Genomic DNA, 25,186 nt, shown 5'->3' with positions numbered 1-25,186 from the left:
AAATTTATTAATATTGTTATTTCTATATAATACTCAGAAAAAGCATTTCATTTTAATTAATGAATTTAATGGCTAGTTGCTATTTGAACCACTATTTAAATTTCAAAATTTGAAAAATATAAGGATAAAAATGATCAAGTTGAAAAATGGACTAAATCCACATCTTATACATAATATGAGACTAATAGCAAATCTAATGAATTTAGTTGCTATAATATGACCTAGGATTGAAATTTCAATCTTTGAAAAGTAAATATATTGAAATTGACCAATATAGAGTATAAAGATTAAATCCTTAACCTTCACATAATATAATGACTAATAGTAGAATTTGACCTAACAGATTTAACTGTTACCATTTGGGTTAAGATTAAAATTTCAAAATTCAAAAAATACATGGACTAAAATTGACCAAATTAGAGTATAGAGACTAATTATGCTACGGATGCATAGTACATGAACTAATAACAAATTTTGACCTAACAAATTAAACTATAAACGTTTGAGTCATAATTAAAATTTTAAAATTCAAAAGAGTACATGGATTAAATTGACTAGATTAGAGTATAAGGACTAAGTTTGCAACTTACACATAGGACATGGACATGGTCTATTAACAAAATTTGACAAAAATTACAAATTTTATTTTTATATAATGTCTACTTCTACCCAGCTTCCCTTAATCCACTAGAGGAAAAGATGCACTTAGGCATACTGGAATTCATGTTTTCTTTTTTATTTAATAACAATGATATCAATTGAACTAATAATTAATTAATTAGTATAGAATCCAACCCATGGTAGTCGGTACTGTACTGTTACATACCATTCCGGTCTTAAACTGATACCAAATAGTTTATGTTCCATTTTGGTTAAATTTTCGGTATGTTTCATTCAGTTTGGTGTATATTGGCCCTTTTCGTGTAACACCCCCTAACCCCAAACCGTTACCGGAACGAGGTTATGAGGTATTACCGGACATATCAGACAACTTACGAATAATTTACAATTAATATAACTTTCATAGTATAATATAATAATTAAGTCCCTATCTTGAACTCTCGAAGTTCAAACATATATTAAAAGTAGAACGGGACTTGTTCGAGTATTCCAAATTTTTTATTTATTTATTTTATTTATTTTTATTTATTTTTTTATAAAAATTTCGGCAGCATTTCTGTTTATTTTTACCTAAACCTCCTGCAAATTCAAACCAAAACAACCAACACCAATATTTCACATTCATATACTAATATTTATATTATTAACAAAATTTTAATTTAATAACTATCATAGCATCATTCAAAATTGATTAAAAACTTCATTCATTTAACAACTTAATGTTCATGTATCAAAATATCATGTACTTTCCTTACCATTTCATTTAACCATCTAAATTTTATAATTCATCCTTCACTACCCAAAGTAATATACATGTTCAAGTGACTAAATAACACCTATGTACATGCCACCTTTACCCAAAAGAAAATATACATCACCAAGTTTGTGTTGAGTCGGGATTGTTCGGATGCTTTGAGCCGGACACTTGACTTCTACTAACTCAAGCATCGAAATAACCGTCGCAATGAGTATGGATATACTCAATGGTAATACTATAAACCAAGACTATTTAACATTAATAAATTACAAACATCAACCATAAATTTTATAATTATTTAAACTACTTTTATATAAAATTATTTTACTTCATAAATCTTAAATTCATAATTTATTTTTCTCATACTAACTCAATTCATAATTTAGTTCATACATTCTTTCTCGTACTTTTCAATAGTGCTAAAACAAATAATCTCATTTTCAAAATTTCATTTCAATTATTTACCCTATTAACAAAGCTCGGACTATGACAGATACGCAGATTTCCACCCAAACACACCAGAATATCCAACCCAAACACACTCGGAATATTATAAATCCTCCATAACACACCGGTATGATATATCCTCCCAAACACACGAATAAGGCATTAAATGCCTATTCGGATAAACCGAAGTATATAATAATAGAAACATCTTCTCGGCCGAACTACAATCTCTTCATCACATCACAAATCCAATGGCATGCCATTTGTATCGAATCTAGTCCGACAAGTTAATAGGGTATTATTTTACTTTTTCTAATTTCAATTTCATTTACACAAAAATTTTCAATACTCATTCAATTCAAATATTTATAATCTTAATTCATATACAAATTAATTTTCACACAAGTGTATACCATCAACACCATACATTTGTCACAATTTATTTATTTTCAATCAATACACTTTTCAAATAATCACATATTCCATAATTCACTTATTCAATTCGATTTGATTCAATTTATATCACTTTCATTTTCACTCAATATTCATATCAATTTCACATACTTACCTCAAGTCTTATTTACCATACATAACAATTAAAATTTCAGCAATCAATAATAATTAAAATTTGAATTATAGTAATACACACCGTAATTCTCCCGTTTTAGTCCTCGATGACTTTCTCCTTTCCTTTCGATGCTGATGCTTCAGGTTCTTTGTTGGCTACGAAAATAATAGTAATTTACATTATTATTTACAGCACTAATTATAATAAATAATTAAATTTCTAAACAACTCCTACCTTATTCCCAATTTAATCCTAACTAAACTTAATTATTTTCTTAATCCAATTCACTCTCTTTTCTATTCAAATTTTGTCTAAACTTATATTTAACTATAAAATTTCCAGCATATTTCCCTAATTTCGAAATTTCTTCAATTTAGTCCCTACAACATAAAACTTATAGCATAGTTTACAATTTAATCCCTTAATCAATTCTAACTTAGAATTCATTCAATTAAATCCCTAATTCCATAATTTTTTTCAACATGAGCCCTACTTGGAAACATATGAACCCTTGAACTATCAACTTAATTTCATCAAAATCTTGTTTCAAAGCTCCTAAAACATCAAAATTAAGAGAAAATGACTTAATTGACTTACCTTTTAAAGCTTCAAACTTTAAAACCCTAGTTTTTCCTTTCCCTTTTCTTTCTTTCTTTTTCTTTCCCTGTTTCGAAATGCTTCTGTTCTGTTTCTTCTTTGTTTCTTTTGTCTTTCTTTTTATTCTTTTATTATTTCATTTATTTTACTTATTTATTTTATCATTTAACTAATATATATTATTATTAATTTAATAACAATATAATTAACACATTTGTATACATGTATCTTTGTACATTTGTACACTATTATTACCATCCATTTGTCTTTCTTTTATTTATTTAACAAATAAAAATCTTATAATATTAATATTTAATTAATAAATATCTTTAACTTAAAATTTAAGTAAATACATAATTATAATACAAATGTATATATTCATATTATTACAAATGTCATTATTTAATTTGTTTTTCATACCAAAAATCTTATAATTTAATTATTTAATTAACAAATATCTTTATACTTAAATTATAAGTAATTAAATATTTAAATTACAAATGTACCCATACAATTCTTACACATGTATATTTTATTACCATACAATTATCTTCTATTTAATTTATTTATAATATATTATCAATTAAATAATCATAACAATTTAATATAAAACCATAATAATAATCATTATAATCTATAAAACCCCAAAAAATCTTTGATTTTATTTCACCAATATGCCACCTCATTTGTAGTCAATGGCTTAATTGCCATTTTAATCCTTTTATTTTCTATTGCTTTATAATTAAACTTTTACCCTTTATTCAATTTAATCCTTTTATTACTTACTCTAAATTAAGCTAAATTCACTTAATTAGATCCTAATTAGACACACTACTAGGCTCATAAATATTTTTAATAATTATTTTCGAACTTATTTCACTAAGACGGAAGCCCTATAACTCACTTTTCCGGTGCCCGTGAATTTCAGGTCATTACATTTCGGTCAATATCAGCTTGTAATAGTGCATACCGGTTGATACAAAATTTTAACATTTTAAACTAATTTTTAAATTTTTATCTTAACCATTTTCATTTTTCAAAATTACGTTTAAAATGAAAAGTTGTTAAATTGAATTATTCAACCTAATTAATAATTTTAAAATTTATATTTATATAAAAATATATTTATATGGATATAATTAATATATATTTGCATGTTAATATAATATATACTTTATTTTTAACCAAAATAACATATAATTGATCAAAATTAAAATAAAACTATAAATATATATGTGAAAAATATTTAAATTTAAATATAATTTATCAAAAACTATAAGTTAAATTATAAATATATAAAAAGATTTAAAAATCTGAAATAATACATTGAAACCGAGAGTAACATGTAGTAATACCAAGATAAAAAAGAATGGAAGCAGCGGAAGTGACTGCGTTGATCCAACTAACCCCTCACCCACCATCTTTCCAATTCCCTGCTGGTTTCTACAGATTTGGTATTTTCCCCTTTTCTTTAGTGCAAAAACTCCAACCATAATTCCTCAAAACGCTATAAATCATTTAAATATCAATGCTAAATTCATACCTTCACATCTTCTTTTCCTAAATATTATATATATGTAAAAAACAAAAACATCACTAAATTTTACATAAATGCCCAAATTTATTTATAAATAAGGCTGCATTTATTTTATGGAAATTGATTGATAGAAAACGTTTTCTGTGTGTGTGTGTGTTTTTTTTTAAATGAAGAAAAGGTCAACAAAAATAATTTTAAATCCAACGGAAAATAAATTCATTTTTCAGTAAATTAATTTATTATTGTGAAAAGATAAGTATTTTTAGAAAAGAGTTTATATGTGAATAGTTTTATTTTTATATAAAATTAACTTGAATCAAGTTTCATATTATTATATTAATAATTTTTATTTTATTTTAAAAATATTTAAAAATATGAAAATATTGATATCAAATATTATAATATTTAATATCATTAAAATTCATATTTAATTATTTATATTTATTAATATAATAAATTATTTAATATTTATTTAGTTTCATTTATTCCTTCCAAATTTAATCTGTCGATATTCATGTAATATAAATTAAGTTTTAATTAAAATTATTTATTATTAAATTTATATATAATAATTTATATTATTATAAAATAAAATTTGATGGTTAAAAAATATTATAATATTTTATAACAAATATATTTATGTTGTGTTTGTTTTATTAAAAACAACTTTTAAAAATTACTATAGAAAAATTTGTCAAACAATAAAAAATATTTTACATCATTCACAAAAAAAATATCTTTTAAAAAAATCTTAACTCATTTTCTAAAACCATTAATTCAACAAACAACTACACCAATCATGCATTTTATATATATATAGTTGCCTGCTTCTTACAACCCATAATTTTTGTTCCTGTCTCACTTTCCTACTCAAACACATCCCTTTCTAGCTCTTCTTCTTTCCCTTCCCTTGTGTAAGGTAATGCCATAAATCCATCCGCATGATATGAATATAATATTCTTCATTGTTATTAATATGTTAAGAATCAATGGCGTTTCTCTTGTTTTAACAGGTTTTCAAATGGCGGACTTCAAGCATGGTGAAGACGACCACGAGGTAAGATTCACTACCACACACTGTTTTCTTCTTCCAAAGACCTCCCTGCCGGAACGCCGCTTGCAGTGAAGGCGGGCAGGGACTAATTATTAATTTTATTACTACGTTTTCAAATAAGAAAATTATAATTTGATGAAGCGAAGCCCATTTGAATTCCATGTTTTCACGAACAGAGCTGAGTCCCATCTAATCTAAGCCTTCAACTCTTTTTTTTTTTTTTAAAATATGATTGATGAATGAATCAACGGTTCTAATGTTCCACATGTGAAGCTCACATGGAATTGGGTTTATCCTAACATAAACTCTCTTTTATTTGGTAATAAATTATTTAATTAATTTCCAAAACTAAAAATAATACTCAAATAAAACCCTTAATTAATTTTATTATCTCTAAATCCATTCACTTTAATTAGAAATCATATTTATCAATTAATAAATTATATTGTAAAAGTAATTTTGTAATTTTTTATAAAATATCTTCAAACAAAATAACTATAACCACCTATTATTATAAATAAAAAAATCTGTAACAAATACCTTAAAATTTCCTTCTAAAAAACCACTTCAACAAAAAAAAAACCCTTTAAATCGTATTGTGATGAAGTTATTTAAATTAAAATAAAATCCGAAACTGGGCTCAAAACGGCTATTTGTGATTTTGTTTGGTACGATTTATGGTGGCAAAGCAATTCAATTTGTCAATCATATCTAATACATGTAGGGCCACCCATATCAACGGCTGTCATGATGACACGACAGTTCTGACGGGATGACGTGTATTATGAGACATTATTTTCTGGAAATGTGGGCAGTGATTATTCGTACTACCACAACCGCACGTTTATATGGTGCTAGTTAACCTGTCACCCAATCTCACGTCATCCGTTCCTATTTTTTACTTTTTTTTTAATTATAATCTATAAATAATGTTTTAAAGAGGTATAATGATAAATTTAATCGTTAATGTTTACTTTTCTATCAATTTGGTCTTTATTCTTTTAAAAATAGTTTAATTTGATCATAAACTTTTTTAAAAAGAGTCAAATTATTATTTTTAACGAAAATATTGATTAAAATGTTAGATTCTTAAACATGACAATCTACATATACTTGATACTTTTTATGAACTTTTTAATTGTTTTATTTTTAAATTATTTATTGGCATGACATATAAGACAAATAATGTCATATCAGCATGAAATACACCTGAATTGTTATATAGGTTGCCATCCCAACATCATCAAAAAATCAATGTTTTAGTCACCATTTCCATTAAAAGTGTTGTATGATTCCTTTTAAAAAAATTAATGATCAAATTTAACTAAAGAAAATAAGAACTAAATTAACAAAAAAATATCCATAGCCATTTAAATATCTAATAAAAAGTAAAATTTTGAGTAGATCATATTAATAAAAAAATATACATTTTTGATATATATGTTATGATTAATTTCTTATTGTTACTCACAACTTACTATGTATTGTTATAGTTGACAAAGATTGAGGCTCTAGATTTTTAAATTTTATGTTCAAGTTCCATAATTTGTAATTGTAATTTTGGATCTCTCATCTTGTGGATTAATTCAGCTTTAGTCTAATTTTTAGTTTATCTTTTTAAACAAGGTCGATTCATTTTATCACATATTATTATTTAATTATAAAAATAAATAAATGTTAATTTATAAAAATAAATAAATAATTCAAACCCCACAATCAAGTATGAATGTTGAGTGAATAAACTTGATCATCATTTTGTTTTTCAGAATTTTAAAAAATAGTGAATGCGTAATTTATATTACAGGGAAAAGCAGCGGCCAAGAAATATGGAGGCCTGGTACCAAAGAAGCCGCCCTTAATCTCAAAGGTATAAATAAATAAATAAATAAAAATATTTGTTTTGAAGGTTTAAATTAAAATAAATATATGTAGGACCATGAACGTGCTTTCTTTGATTCCGCAGACTGGGCTCTATGTAAGGTATTTCTCACATTTCAGATTTATATATTCTTCAATTTATTTACAATAATTATCGTTTAATATTTAAATAATATATCATTTTCCTCATGCAATGTAATGATAATATAAGTGGGTGAAAATTATTGTTTATCAAATATCTATTATATATTAAATTATTATTGAATTTGTGTCACGAGTTAAATGAACATCAATTTAATTAAAATTTATTTTTATAAAGTAATAAATATATCTATGAAGTTTTTGCTTTTCCCAAAATAAAATTAGAAGTTAATTACATAGTACATTTTGAACCTAGGTGATTGGATATCTCAAAATTTTTATTTTACCCATTTCAACTAAACCTATTCATGAGTCGAGTCACTTGTCTTGGCCCGAAGGCTCACACAAAAAGTGAGAGGATCTGAGTAAAAATATAGACCAAAAAATAGGCTTAGAGAAAAACAATAAAACATGTTTAGGAAACGGGCCAAACCTCAAGTAAGGTCTTTTTGGCCCTCTAGCTCGGCCCAGCCTGAATTTGTTAAAAAAATTATCTTTTTTTTTTTTGTTTTACTGTTATTTTTTTGTTATTTTCTCGCTATTTTTTCTACTATTTTGTTGTTCTTCTTTGAATATTGTATAACTCTTTTTTTTGTTAATTTTGTTACTATTTTAGAGGCATTTGCTTGTTTATTTGTACCTATCTTAGTGTTATTTAAGTATACATTTTTTTTTTAAAATTTTATTTTCAATTTGTTGGGAAACATTTATTTTAATTTTTTATATTTTGATGTCTTATATATATTTTAAATTTCCATAGAAAATTTAATACTGGTGATGAGTCCAAGTTTTAACATTTTTATTCGGTTGACTTGGATAAAATTTTAAACTCATTTTTCAAGTCGAGTCGCCCAAACCTAAGATTTATAAATATATGTTGTATATAAATTTTTATACACATTGTGAGTGCGTTATAATCTAGTGCCTATAAAATTGTTTATATTAAAAATATACAAGAATTTAATTAAATTGATAAAGTTGAGACTTTAAAACTATCGTAGCTTGTTTTCAAATCAAATGATATGTTAGATTTAAATTTATTTTGTCAAATCATATCATTTAACAACGTAGGAGAAGAATTTTAATTTAAAATAAACTTTTAATTCAAATGATATAATTTTAAATTTTAAACAAGTTTTCTAATTTATTTTTTAACAATTCATTTCAATTTTTTAACACTTTATCTAATTATCTTAGGAACTTTATTTAATTTAATCTAAATAGATTAATATATATTTTAAATTATCTAAAACATATAATACATAATAAAATTTTAAAAATATTTTTTATTATTATTTTTATCTGGCTGGGACTATATACTTTTAAATAATTTAAAATTAGATAAATTATCTAACATTTATAAAATCTATTATTTTTTACATTTATGAAATCTTATTTATCCCTTACAAATATGTACATATGTTAAAATATGGTATAAAGATAAATTTATTCATCAACATTTATTTGTTTTCATCATTTTGACCCTCACTTTTAAATTTAAATTAAATTGTTTTTTTCTAACGAAAAATCTAACTAAACTGTTAAAATTTTAATGACATTGATGTGACATCTCACGTGACGCTTTATATAACTTCACTGGTAACATGAATAAATATTCTTAAAGTTCTTATGAAATTTTTTTATTTTTTAAAATATTTTTATTCTTTTTAAAATTTGTATGAATTATACTTGCATTGCTACATTAATGACCACATCAATACCGTTAAAATTTTAACATTTTAATTAGTTTTTCGTGAAAAGACATGCAATTCGAGTAAATTGTAAAGATTGAGAGCCAAAACCCTAAAAAAGAATAAAAGTCAAAATAAATTAATAAACATTATGAGCTAAAATTATCTTTATGCCTTAAAATATTTGTATATTGTGATTATCTATTAATTGCTTATATTTTAGCAAAGATTGAACCATTTATGTTTATTTTTCTATATTTTTTCTTTTAATTTTCCATTATTTTATTTTAATTTTAAAATTTCTAAGGAGACGTATATTATAATTAATAGCTAAAATATGAAATTTTTTTAATATATCATCACCATCTTTGGTGTTTTGATCAAGATAACCAAATATTATTTTGGTTATAATTGTATTTTTAATTAAGGTAAGTTAATAAATAATTTTATAATTTATTAAGATACTAAATCTTAATTTATTTTTTACTATTTATTTATCAAAACATTTAAACAAACCAGATAATTTTTATATTTTAAAATTATGAAAAAAAATCTCTTATATTGTTTATTTAAAAGTTGTAACTATTTAAAATTTATTAAGATAGTATTTTTACTATTTTTATTTATAAAAAATTTAAATAAATAAGATGAATTTTTATATTTTAAAATTATGAAAAAATCTCTTATTTATTTATTTAAAAGTTTTAATTATTTATTAAGACTGCATTTGAAAGAGATGATTTTAAATTTTAGTTATTTATAAATTTGTATTTTAAAGGGATTTAGACTTTAGATTTTAAGTTTGATTATCCTTAGGTTTTTGTTTTTTCAAAGTTAAAACTCTAGCACCTTTTTTTAGGTTTTAGAGCTTTGTTTTAAAAAATAGTACATGTTATCATTTTCAGGTTAGTTTTGGAGTTGTCCTAGTTATTGAATCACAGACATAGCAGGGGTATTATATAACCTTTTTTTATGTCTAACCATACTCTTGAGCCTGGAATCGAGTGTGAAGTCATGTAGAGGCTCAGGGGCTATGGCCCCCAAAGTTTAATTTTTTTTCAATTCAATCCTTTGTAAATATACTATTATTCTCAAAAAAATGTAAATAGGCCTTTTCAAGGTTTAAGATTTTTGCAATTCCCCCTTTTGTATATATATTATAGTCCTTCTAACTATATAAGTAGGCCCCTTCAATATTTTTATAGTATTAAAAAATTTATTCTTGATAAAAAAAAAAGAAAATCTTCTTAAAGAAGCTAAACTACACGCGATGACTTTTGAATGATGTTTTGTTAAATAATAAATTAATTTTTATTTAATATTTTACTTAAAATAATATTTTATAAGAAATATATAAAAATAATAATATATATAAAGAAAACAAAATAAAAGAAAAATCTTCATCATTTTTCCTCCAAAATTTAAGTATAAGGTATGTTTTTCTCCAAACTTTTCATAGATTTTGAATCTTTAAAGGTTGTTTATTTAAATTATATGTTTAAATCGATTGCCTAAAATAGGTTACATAGCAAGTCTAATTTTAGCTTCTCCAAGATTAACATATTAACTCTACCACAGTCTGAAATTTGGTGATGAGACAATACCGGATTAGTCCTTAATATGATCAATCATGTTAAAAAAATCAACCATAAAATTTCTTCTAAATTAAAATTATGCTTTCATACATATGTTTAACGTCCGATATATGGGCCTTACGGATCAATCATGTAAAAAAATCAGCCCAAAACATACATTGTTTAACGTCCCTTATATGGTGGTTTGGGACCAAACCGTAAACATATGAAACTTTTGCAACACTTAGAAAATTTTCACACTTTGGAGAGTCACACGCTTGTGTTTTCAACCCGTGTAACTCTCTGTTTATAACTTCATCACCCTTGTCAGTCGTGCACTTCATATAAATAACAAGAAATGTGTATGGGCTTAATTCTCATTAAATTTCTCATATATATACACAATTTCACGTTATGTAATCATACAACATATATCAGCCATATCTCTGTAATCTAAATATATTTTCATAACAACTTATCTTGATTTCAGACTATTTCATATTTAAGCTTAAATAATCAATGTATTTGAAATATCATCTTTATGCAAATAGTACACATGCGGTATATAATTCTATAATTATGAATAAACACATTTATCAAACATTTTCCATGTTCATATATCAATGTCTCATGTCTCCATATATCAATAACCGTCATTTTCATGAATTCCGAGTTCAATTTCATAATTATTTGTCTCGTGTTCAATTTATTCCATATCGGAATTTTATTCATTAAAACATTTGAATTATCAATACATATGGACAGTACATTCAAGATGAACAATTATATAATCACAAATGAATTCATTTATCAACCAAGTTCTATACTCGTATCTTATCAACTCGTACTTCCTTGTATCACATAATTCCATGTAACACTTACCAAACTTTGTCAAATTAGTGAACGTCTTACGGAATTGAGTACTTCGTTTTCTCGATGCCATAGTTCAACTGTGGTCTTACACATCTTCACATAATGATGCCATAGCCCAACTATGGTCTTACACATATTCATATATCGATGCCATAGCCCAGTTATGGTCTTACACGAATCACATATCTCACTGATGCCATATCCCAGATATGGTCTTATACGGAAATCACTTTTCACTTGTCACTTGGTCTTCTACTACCACTATTCATCGATCGTAGCCGGAGCTACCATTATTCATCGATCGGTGGCCGAGCTACCACTTTTCATCGATCGGTAGTGAAGCTACCACTTTTCACTTGTCATTTGTCATTGATCGATAAGTGTAGCCCGAGCTATCACTTATCACTTTCACTTTTCTTGATCGATAAGTGTAGCAAGCTATCACTTATCACTTGTTGCCATGGTCCAACCATGGTCTTTTCCTTCAATTCATCTTGTCACTGAACTAAAATGCTCAATTTGATCATTTATTCAATTTTCATGCTCTTACACATCTTCACGTAATGATGCCATAGCCCAACTATGGTCTTACACATATTCATATATCGATGCCATAGCCCGCTTATGGTCACTTATCACTTATCATATGGTCTTGTCATTGATCGTAGCGATACCAGTGTAACCATTTTTCATCGATCGCTATTTCATCGACTTATCACTTTCATTTGTCCTTGATCGATAAGTGTAGCCAAGCTATCACTTATCACTTTCACTTTTCTTGATCGATAAGTGTAGCCAAGCTATCACTTATCACTTGTTGCCATGGTCCAACCATGGTCTTTTCCTTCAATTCATCTTGTCACTGAATTAAAATGCTCAATTTGATCATTTATTCAATTTTCATGCTTTTACGTTATTCACGATTTTATCATCAATACATATGAAATAACACATCATGAAATTCATAAAATTAACAAATAATCACTAAAATTTAGCCATATAAACTCACAAGTTCAAATTTTGTATTATAACGATAATCATAATTTCATAATAAATATACCAAATAAAACATTATATCATTTCTAATCCAACACTTATTGATTATAATCGGGCATGTGATCAATTTATACACGAGTCATTCATATATTTTTTTATATTTTCCTCCTCCTCGTCTCCATCCACATCCTTAGTATAAACAACACACTTGTAGGTAACATTATCCATAATTTTCACTATCTACTTATGTGAATATTCAAGCTATCCATCTGTGTCATAGTCACTAAATTATTTTTATCTTGAGTTACAGAACTCCAAATTAAGATCAATAAATTTTCCCAGTAGCTAGACTCATATGTCTTCTTACCATAAAAATATCTTAATTTTTGGTTGGGCCAATTAATACAGTTTATTCATTGAAGTCTCCTCTGTTCTGCTGTCTGACAGTTCCGACCCTTCTTCACTAAAAATTAATTATCTTCTCGTACAAGATTCGAATGATGTCCTCGTTTGTTTCTCTTGAAAATAGACTCATTCAGGATTCTAAAAATATAAATTTAAGCCTCTAATTATTTTTATCCAATTTTTTATGATTTTCCAAATTCAGAACAGGGGAACCCGAAATCATTCTGACCTTGTCTCACAAAAGTTATTGTATCTCATGATTTACAACTCTATTGCTTACATAATTTCTTTTATAAGAAACTAGACTCAACAAGCTTTAATTTCATATTTTATTCATTCTCTAATTTTATTTCTACAATTTTTGGTGATTTTTCAAAGTTAAACTACTGCTGCTGCCCAAAACAGTTTTAGTGCAAAATGTTGATTTCCATTTTACCCCAAATTTCACAATTCATACAATTCAGTCCTTACTCAATTAACCCCTCAATTAAGATAATTTTCTCAATTAATACTTTTTATAGACATTATAAGTTATTTCATAACTATTGAAATTCAGAATTTCCACATAAAACTCTAAATTCAAACTATTTTACAATTAGGTCCCAAACATTCACTTTCTATTCAATTCTTTCAATAAAATTAGAATATAAACAATTTAAAGCTCTAATTCAATGCCAAATCATCATATACTTCCAGAACTCATCCACAAAAACTTCAAAATTTAGACATGGAATAAAAAACTAATGAAATAGTAAGTTGGACCCAATTGTAAAAGTCCAAAAACATAAAAATTTCAAGGAGAAAGCAAGAATTAAACTTACATGAAGCTAGAGTATGAAAACCAGCTTGAACCCTCCTCCATGGCTGTTTTTCAGCTGATGAATATGAAGAGAAATGAAGAGAATTCTAGATATTCCAATTTAGTCCCATTTTTATTTAGTCAATTTTGTCAATTTTCCAATTTTGCCCTTATTTCACCCATTTCCTGATTTTTCTCAGCTATTGCCGCCCAAAATATCTCCTTTGGGCTTATTTTCACTTTAGGTCCTTCCTCATTTGACAATTGATCTATTTAATCCTTTTAGCAACTTTTACACTATTTTCAATTTAGTCCTTTTTATTTAATTAACCACCCAAACGTGAAAATTTTCAGACTAAATTTTATTACTACCTCACCAACACTCCATAAATATTTCTAAAAATATTTATGGCTCGATTTATGAAGTCGAGGTCTCGATACCTCATTCTCGACCCCATTTACCTAATTAATTCTTTTAAATCACCAAATTCACTAATTCAAAAATGCTTTTATATTCACATTTGACTCATAGGTATTAATTTATTAAATTTTCAACTCACCCGTCGGATTTAATGATCTCAAATCTCTATTCCCGATACCATTGAAAATTAGGCTATTACAATTAATTTTTATGATTGGGTTGGGTTGGGTACATGGGTTAATATATATTAGATTGGGTATTTGGGTTTATGTTGAATTGGGTTTGAATAAATAGTGGACTATTTATTTATTATAAATTTATTTATTAATATTTTCGGTTAAACCGAAAATATTCGGTTACCCGACCGGTTTCGAACCGAATTAACCGTTAACTGAAAACTCAAAAAATTATTAACCGACCCTCGACCGAATTAATTCGGTTAACCGACCGATTAACCGAATCTGGTCGATTAACCGAATTTTTTCAGTTTTACTCGAACTTTGCACACCCCTAGTTTTAAATACACCTAATTAAAATTTTTAAAAAATTTTAAGAATCTTAGTGAGAATTTTCACGAATTTTGATAGATTTAATTAAAACTTTCAAAATTTTAGAGATTTTATAAAAAATAAAAATTTGAAAAATCTAATTAAAATTTTTAAAAATTAAAAATATATATATAACTATAATTTTCAAAAACTTTGGAGAGTCTAATGAGGATCTGCCTCTATATATTATTAATATATATGATATATATAGTTAAAGTTCGGACTTTTGTATTAAAAAAAAATTCAACTCAACTTAAAATATAATTCTCAAATTTTATCAAAACTAATTCATATTTATAAATAACCAATTTAAATCCATTTAAGCCGCTCATTAATTTTATTGATTTAAGTTTATTTAGGGTAATGAAACTTAAATCAACAATTATTTTTATTTTTTCATCCACATCATGAATATACAATAAATTTATATATATATATATATCCTATTTGTATTAACACAGACAAAAGAAAAAAAACAATCCTCCTACATAAATAAACATGTAATATATAAGATTGTATTTTATTTGAATTATATATGTAATATATAAAATTACATAATTGTAGAGAACACCACACCCTCAGTTACCTCCAAGAAGACCTGCTTGCACTTCTGGTGGAGATAACACTGTGAGTTATTGATAATTTATATGTATGTATATATTCTCTTTTCTTGAATGAATTATTTTGGATACATGATCAATAACTTGTGATTGATTTTTGTTTCAGGTGCAGTAGATCTGAAGCAAATAATTTGATGAAGTATGCTTTTTTTTTTTTTTAGTGATGAAATTTGATACATTGCTATGATCACTACTATCTTTTAATAATAATAAAAATAAATGTCTTCAATTTAAGGTTAAAATATTTGTTTTGATGGATAAATTTAATTTACTATTTAATATTTAAAAATATGATTGTTCATCGAGTCTTAGTTTAATTGTCATGAGTCTTGTTGTTAACATAAGAAGATGTGAGTTTGAGTGTGTTAAGCCATTATCTTCCTATTTATGAATTGGGAAAGACTATGAATAGTTTTAGATATTATGAAACGATCAAATTAAACAAATATAAAAGTATGCAAAAAAGCTAGATTAATTAAATGTAAATATATACATATATTTTAGTACCAAGAATCTCATCCCTTAAACCTTCCCTCACAAGGATAGGTTTTGCATACCCATTTATATTGTTTGCTTCTCTTCGACTTTGGTTTAAAATTGAAAATCAAATCAAATAGAGGAACACAACCCAATCACAATAAGAAGGATCAGCTAACAACCATATGATTTATTTCCAAAATATTAATGAAATACATGAACCACATGATTAAGGTATAATCTTCATATCTCTCAATCTCTCAACCCACATGGGAATACTTTTGAGGGTATCTGCATACCCAAAGAACCCATAATCTCTACTCTTATTCATACTACAAACATGTTGAAACCCAAAATGTAACACGTTGTTAAGAGCTGCTGCACATGTAATTTCCTCCAATTTCGTCTTATACAATCCATGCATTACCACTATTTCATCCCATACCTTGCTTTTCTCCTTCATCAACTCAACAAAATCAAAGTTTTCCAACTCCACGAAAGGGATAAATTCGAGATCAAATATGTCGCACAATTTTTTCCATAAGCTTTTCCAAGTGAACATGTCACCGTTAGTGCAATTAAAGGCTTGGTTCTTGGCACTGGGAGTCACTGCGGCCCATATATGCTGCTCGGCGAGCACGCGTGCATCGGACATGTCGCAAAAATGCTCCCATGTGTACCGGGTACCTGGGTATCGAAACGGTAAACCCTCGTATCGACATATCAATGCGTACACTGCCAATGTAAGTAGCGCGTTGTACACGCTTCTCGACGACGCGCCTATTATGATCGACGAGCGGTGCACAGAGTAGGTCAATGATGACGCGTATGACTCCAAAAGATCTTCTAGCGCGTAGTAAAAGTTGGGGTAAGGCAAGCGGGGCAAATCCTCCCTAAACGGTGGTTCATGGGGTTCGAGACCCTTGTCCGCCTCCGTCGGATTATGTATCGGACCCATGTATTGTTGGGTACCTGTCTGAACCGTGACATGGCTGAGCCTTGAACCGGTTCCGTTGCTGCCCGGGCCGCTCTTCAAAACATCGAGAACGTTGGATAACATAGTTGCGTTAACTGTAACATTTACTTGTTCACTTTCATGAACTTGGATTGCCACCCAGAAAACATGGGTGACTTCCCCGGTGATTGGAGTGAGTGTATCAGCGGTGTTTCCGGCGTCGGTGGCGTCAAAAGCGATGTATTTGTCGAGGAGCGAGGAAGGGAACCAAGTTGGTATGGGACGTGAAGCCGAGCCATAAACTTTCCAAGGACCGCCGAGGGCATTGGGGCTCTTCAAGGCTTCAGCTAAGCTCAACCCCGCCATGCCGGTGACGCCGACAATGAGTGCAACAAAGGGTTGGTGGGAATCGGCCATATTGGGAGCTAAGAGAGATAGAGTGGGAACAGTGAAAACAAAGTGTGGATCAAGAGACAACACGTATGAGAGATACTTATAATTGCTAATAGATAAATTAGTCCTCCTGGGTTGGGTTGGTCGGGCTAAATTCGGTCGAGCATATTAATGTATGTTTATTTAGGTCGGTTGGATTTAAAACATGAGTAAAAAATTTTGTTTAAATTTATTCGTATTTTTAAAAGATTAATCTAAATATATTTTAGACTCGTATATATTATTTTTTAAATTTAAAATATTTATATTATATTATTTTAATATTTAATAAAATTTTATATTTTTTATTTATTGTAAATTTTATATAGTCATCTTAATATTATTTTAATATTTATATTAGAGTAATATTATGTATTTAGTATAGATTTATTCTTTTATGTGTTTTAAATTATATAATATTTAAAAATATAATATAGAATATTATAAACTTAAAAATAGATCGGGCCAAGCTCGAGCCTTTAATGTTCAAGCCAGAGCTTGACCATATTTTAAATGGGTCTATTTTTTTTTTTGCATAATTTCATTTTTTGGGCCTAATATTTGTGCTAATCGATTAGGTCGGTTGGGCTAGATTCAGGTTGAATTAGTGCTAATCGGTTAGGTCGATGGGGCTAGATTCAGGTTAAATTAGTTCTAATCAGTTAGGTCGGGTGGGGTTAGATTCAGATCAAGTTTAAGCATAATATTAACATATTTGATGTATATTTAAGTTCGGTCTGGTTTGAAATATAGGTCTAAAAATTTGCCCAAATTCACCCCTAATTGTAAAAGACTAACTCAAACTCATTTTAGGCCCCTATATTATTTTTAAAATTTAAAAATATATATTTATATTATATTAGTTTAATATTTAATAAAATTATATTTTTTATTTATTGAAAGTTTTATATAGTCATCTTAACATTATTTGAATGTTTATATTATATTAGTATTATATATTTAGTATATGTTTATTTTTTAATGTGTTCTAAATTACATAATATTTTAAAATAACATAATATAAAATATTATAAACTTAAAATAGACCAAGCCAAGCTCAAGCCTTGAATGTTCAAGCTCGAGCTCAAGCTTAACCCATATTTTAAACGGGTCTAATTTTTTTATATAAGCCTATTTTTAAGTTTAATATTTTTACGTAAATCCTTTTAAATTTGAGATAAACCTTTATACCTACACGAATAACTCAACATATCAACTAATGTAATATATTCCACACATTAGATATCCCTTGTCACGGTTAAACATTGACAGCTGGTAAGAAGAAATCAAAGAAAACAAATATATACTATTATTTATATTTTATTGAATTGTCGAAATGACTTTTATAAAGTAAGTAATTTGTATTATGAATACATTTTGTTTTTTATAATTTTCTATTAAATCATTAAAAATTGGTGTATAACAATGTTTGAACTTAAGCCTACAAGGTCTAAGCTTTTAGTTTTATCACAAAAATCAAAGCTTCAATTTTATTATTATAAAGTTTTAGTAAATATATTTTACATTAATTTTTTTCACTTATATAATGAGTATACAATAATATAGAGGCTTGCTTATAGGGGATTTGTATACAAGGGCTCGCCTATAAGGGGTTCGCATGGGGGTTTACGTAGAGATTATCTACTTTCTAGCACTTCAATTGATTATACACAATGATTTAGGTTTAGATTCCATGCCTCATTTGAAAACACAACAAAAAACCTCTAACTTGGATGAGGAGATTGGCGATCTACTGGAAGGAGAGGAACAATTTTGAAAATCTTTGAAATCCTAGGTTGAAAATTGATTTGTCAATGGAGGAGAAAATAAAGAACTTTGAGAGCTTTTATTGAAAAATTCTCTAGATAAAATTTCTAGGGCTTGAAAAGATTGACTATTTATAAAACTCTTTTTTCCTAATTGAAATAGGTTTTAGGAATTCATGTAGAATTAGGATTGGTTTAAATTAAGGACTAAATTAGAAAAAAAATAATTTCTGGGATGGGCTAGTTGGAAAAATCCGGCATTTTTTTGGGATAAAAATAAGAAAATAAAATGTTTTGGTTGAAAGGTGTAAAAAGGGTTTCAAACTTGGGACCTATGGGTAAGCTAAAGCTTTACCAATGAACCAACAAGTTTATTCTTGTTAAATCCTTAACAAAAAATAATTTTTAAGACATACTAAGTTCTCTTACCCTGTAACACTCCTAACTTGTATCTGTCATCGAAACAGGGTTATAGGGTATTACCGAGGTTTACAGAATAATTACAGATAATTCATGTTAAATACTATTCATTTTCGAAACTAGTCATATTGTCTCTTGAATGAACCCTCGAGGCCCATTATAAATGTTGGAATCAAGTCAGGACTAAATTGGGAACTCAGAAAATTTTTCTCAAAATTTCATAATTTCTTTCATATACAAGGGTCACACACCTGTGTGGATAGGCCCTGTAGCTTACACGATCAAGCGACACACCTATGTCCTAGGCCGTGTGGCATATGAAATAGGTCACACGGCCATGTCCCCAGCCCGTGTAACTCTATAACTTACAAAACATCAAGGTGCAGGTTTCACACGGTCAAGACATATGCCTTTGTTCTAGGTCGTGTAGCACACATGGCTGAGACACATGCCCGTATGCCAAATTCTAAGCATTCTATTTCTAAATTTTAAGATGCAGGGGACACACGGCCAAACCACATGCCCATATGCCCGGCCGTGTGTCACACACAGTCAAGACATGCGCCCGTGTGTCTACCTGTGTGGACAAAATAAGGCCATCTCCTAACCTTATTTCTCACTCAAACCTTGTCATCAACCTGCTAAATCACTTACGCACATATATCAACCAATTCAAATATGATAACCAAGCTAATTTATTATCTAACATGATATATTATTACATGCATTCATGCTGTTAATCTTTCCTTTTATAAGCTTACTCGTTTAACCTATCTCAATCAATCAATAATAAACATTTATATTATCATCATGAAATAACTTAATATATTTATACCAAAACATAATCATTACTAGCCATTTCAATGGCTAGATTACAATAACCATTTACATTTACATACCAATATGGCCAATTAACCTATATATGCCATTATAACCATAATTGATTTACCATATGTACCGAAATGGGTCGATGGATAGTGTGAGTGATCTCCACCAAGCTTCCAATCCAACGAGCTTCCGATTTACTATAAAATAGGAAAATAAAACTAAGTAAGCATATAATGCTTAGTAAGTTCGTATAACATGGTGTAACACCCCTCACCCGTATTCAATACTTGAATAGGGCTATGGAGTATTACTGGACTTACAACACATTTAAACATACTTTTCACATACATTTCATCAAATCATACAATCGTCATTCAATCTCAATTAATTTGTTTCTAATACGAGCCAATGAGGCCGTAAACATGCATTGGAAAAGGTACGGGACTAAATCGATGATTTATGAAACTTTTACGAAATTTAAAAAAAAAATCAAAATAGGGGACACACACTCGTGTCCTAGCCCGTGTCCAACCCCGTGTAACTCTCTAACTTGGGTCACACAGCCAACACACACACTCATGTGGCTAGCCCGTGTACCCTAAAAGTGGCCACATACGTCCGTGTGCCAGGCAATGTGTTAGGCCGTGCCAAACCTGTAGGGTATACTGACTTATGCCACACGGCCAAGTCACACGCCCGTGTGTGAGGCCATGTGGAGCATACTGACTTGATTTTAATTTCAACACTAAGAGACACACGGCCGTGTACTTGACCGTGTGTCACACACGGCTGAGACACACACATGTGTATCTTCCCGTGTGGACAAAAATAGACTATTTACTAAGCCAATTTGCCATCCAAATATGCATATACCTACACAACCCAAATGTCACCAAACATAGCATCAATAGACATATAATTCACTTCCAAACCAAGCATGATTTATACCATTTCCAACATCAATCACTACAAAACATAAAAACCACATATAGTCATCTAATTTCATACCAATCCCTGACTTTTCAATTAACTAAATAACCATTATCAAATATGCATTATTTGACCTAATTTCACAAGCATACCTATATCTACAAATCAACAATTTACCATTCATAGTACCTATTATCATCAATCATCACATAACTAACAAGCAACTCAATTCACAAGACATAACTATACTTATATGTACATTATTCAAACATACCAAACAAACCAAAATAAGCCATCACATATGGCTATATATATACATGCCAAAACATAAACATTTACAATACCAAATCATATGGTCAATATTATTACCAAAACATAACCAAAATGACTCAAAGTCCTTATACTTGCCATGTGACCCAAAACATAGTTTCAAAAGTACTAAAGTGTCGGTGGATAGTGTGATGTAGTCTCCGACGATCCCCGAGGCCGAGTTAACTTTGAAATCACTATAAAACATGGAAAAGCAACAAAGTAAGCTATATAGCTTAGTAAGATCGTATGTTAATAATAAGCAACTATCACCATTCATTCATCATTCAATAATAGAAAACAATAAACAACAATTCTATTAAATCTCAAAGCTAACAAATGATTATTCACATAACTTACCAAAGACTTATCAATTCCATAGTTTCAAAACTCAATTCATTACCGTACGTACCTATACCATCTCGTACCAACCTCATACTCAACCATATCTTTCATTTACCCATTGAATCATTCGGAATAGAAGTCGGATACTTAAGGGTCTTACACTATAAGTACCTATACCATGGCCTGAAGCTAAATCAAGGTAACTTATCCGAAATTCTGATATCATAGCCCGAAGCCAAATCAGCCGATATGCATGGCCAGAAGCCAAATCGGTTTATCTCGCACCCGAAGTGCTAAATCATGGCCCGAAGCCAACTCAAGATATCCCTAATGACATGTCACTAGCATCCTAAACTATTTCTAAGGTTCAACCGGGATTCCAACTGTCGAATCATTTCCAAACTTGTCCGTAATCACATAATCACAATTCATGCTATATCAAAGCACAAAAAATACATTTGAAATGAAATTATAACATACGAACTTACCTCGGATATTAAAACGATGAATCGAGTCGATTAGTCGATAACTTTATCTTTTCCCCGATCTAAGTCCGTATTTCTCCTTTCTTGATCTAAATATATTTAAAATTAACTTATTTAATCATATATTCATTCAATTTAGTCCAAAACACACTTTAAAACACATTTACACTTTTGCCCCACATATTCACATTTTTTACAATTTAGTCCTTATTTCATAAAATCACAAATTAATGAAATTCCAAATATACTCATGCTAGCCAAATTACCATAATGCCCTTAATAGCCCAAAATTTTCATTTATATCACATTTTAACCACTAAATTTACACATTTATCAATTTAATCCTTATTTTGCATTTTCACTAAAAATCACATAACAAAACTTACTTAACTAGCATCAAATATTCATAATCTATCAAGAAACTTCAAAATACTAATATATTCATCAATGGAAACATTCAAAATCTTTAACATTTTTGCAAATTAGTGCTGGGCTAGCTAGTACTAGATGCAACGATCACAAAAACATAGAAATCATTAAAATGGGACAAAAATCACTTACCAAATCAAGCTTCAAAGTGACTGGACCTTCAAACTAATTTCATGGCTTTTCTAAGCCCTAATTTTCAGCTAACAAGATGATAATGAAGTAATATTGTTTTGTTTTTATTTTAATTAACCTTTTATTCACTAGTTTACTAAAATAACCTTTGTTATAAATCATTTAAATTCATTTATTCATGTCCATTTATGTCCACTCACACTAATCATGATCTAATTACAACATAAGGACCTTTAATTTAAGGTTCTATAGCTATTAGATACCTTTAACATTAGAATCCAAGTTTTACGCTTTACGCGATTTAGTCCTTTTTATTAAATTGACCATTTAAACGATAAAATTTCTTAACAAAATTTTGACAATATCATTCAATCATGCTGTAAACATTATAATAATAATAAAATAAATATTTTGACTTTAGATTTGTGGTCCTGAAACCACTGTTCTAATTTGACTAAAAACGGGTTGTTACACATGGTACTTAACTTACTATTCATTCTATTTCAAGATAAACATGTAAGGCACATTCAATCAATTTGATCTCAAACCCTACACATATCCTCATTGCCCTTGTTAGTCATATATTCCACAATATCAACAAGAAACATATATGGGCTTCACAACAACCAGATTTCTAGGCATATATGCTTTCCACATCACATATTCATTTAACATGTATAAATTATATCTTTACATTACAAGTATATTTTCATAATAATTCATCTCGAGTTCAAATTATTTCATATCAGAACTTTTACTCATATCATTTAAAATATCAATGTCACATAAGTAGTGCAACACCCCCTACCTGTATCCATTGCCGGAATAGGTACGAGGCATTACCAGAGTTTACTGAATATTTTCAGATAATTCTGAGTCATTTATTATTCATATTTTGAAAATAATCATAACGTCTCTCTATTGGGCCCTTGAAGCCCCAAACATACATTAAAAACCAACCAGAATTAAATCGGGATCATAAAAAAATTTCGCAAAATCTTAAATTTTATTTTCATCTAAGTACTTACCATTTCAATACTTCTTATAATTAAACATGTTACCATTCAATCAATAGCTTGACACTTGTCTAAGCGTCAAACAACATCATTGTTAGTATACTTCATATATTTCATATAAATTGAACATTTATATACTTATTTTCTCGACATGTTACACTTGAGTTTAATAATTGTCTTTACTTACATAATTTCCTTGTATTAACATATCAAAGATAATCATATATGTACATGTCATGAAACATATCATTCTCTTACCGTTTCTTCATAAGTATATATCAATCATTTCATTATATCAATATTTCATGCACCATCATTTCCATATATTTTATGTATATTTATTCCGGTAAAGTTTATATCAAACTTAACATAAATTATATTCCATGTACTTATTCTTATTTTGTTTATCTATCTTCATAATTATTTCATACAACTATGTTGTACATATATTTCCATATGACCAGTTCTTGTAAACATTTCGCACAACTATTTCATATAACCATTCGTCATCTGATACATATTACCTGAATATCAATTGTTCAATAGATGTCATCGCGTCTCCCATCCAAGGTCTTATTTATCTTTGACATGATGCCATGGTATCTTTCAACCATGGTCTTATTCATTTCCCATCATGTTGCCATGGTATCTTTCAACCATGGTCTTATTCATTTCATATCAGGTTGCCATGGTATCTTTCAACCATGGTCTTACACATTTCATATCAGGTTGCCATGGTATCTTTCAACCATGGTCTTACACATTTCATATCAGGTTGCAATGGTATCTTTCAACCATGGTCTTACACATTTCATATGAGAGAGCACACTCCCGCGAACCTCATCCTTACAGTGGGATTACTAGTCCAGGCTAAATTCCCTATAATATAAACTCATAGAGTATTGTCGGGATTACCAGTCCAAGCTAAATCCCCTGCAACGACAATTACTCTAATGAGCTTGGATCCAATTACCACCCAGGCTAAATTGAACCTAATTTGGATTACCCGTCCGGGCTAAATCCATTTACACCTATTCTTCGGGAGGGCTATATCAGGATAGGATCACCCGTCTGGGCTAGATCCTTTTTACCGTCAATTCCTTTTCAGAGATCCATCGAAATTTTCTTTTATTCA

General features: G+C 28.4%; 1 protein-coding gene and 1 long non-coding RNA gene across 2 annotated transcripts; one reads left to right on the top strand and one right to left on the bottom strand.

The window, feature by feature from the left end:
* The first annotated feature begins 5,304 nt into the window (after positions 1-5,304).
* Positions 5,305-15,769, top strand: LOC108455071 (uncharacterized). The gene is made up of 6 exons (XR_008270723.1): positions 5,305-5,446; positions 5,541-5,584; positions 7,386-7,448; positions 7,514-7,561; positions 15,472-15,534; positions 15,634-15,769. It is a non-coding gene; the product is annotated as an uncharacterized LOC108455071 (long non-coding RNA).
* Positions 15,770-16,174: 405 nt separating this feature from the next.
* Positions 16,175-17,500, bottom strand: LOC108456078 (3-oxo-Delta(4,5)-steroid 5-beta-reductase-like). Its single transcript, XM_017754672.2, has one exon. It carries the CDS (start codon positions 17,374-17,376, stop codon positions 16,234-16,236), a length of 1,143 nt encoding a protein of 380 aa, XP_017610161.1. The 5' UTR covers positions 17,377-17,500; the 3' UTR covers positions 16,175-16,233.
* Positions 17,501-25,186: the final 7,686 nt, after the last annotated feature.

Source organism: Gossypium arboreum, chromosome 9, assembly GCF_025698485.1.
Source record: "Gossypium arboreum isolate Shixiya-1 chromosome 9, ASM2569848v2, whole genome shotgun sequence".
In the NCBI taxonomy this organism is placed as follows: domain Eukaryota; kingdom Viridiplantae; phylum Streptophyta; class Magnoliopsida; order Malvales; family Malvaceae; genus Gossypium; species Gossypium arboreum.
The sequence above is the reverse complement of the archived record's forward strand: the minus strand, read 5'-3'. Positions and strand labels throughout refer to the sequence as shown.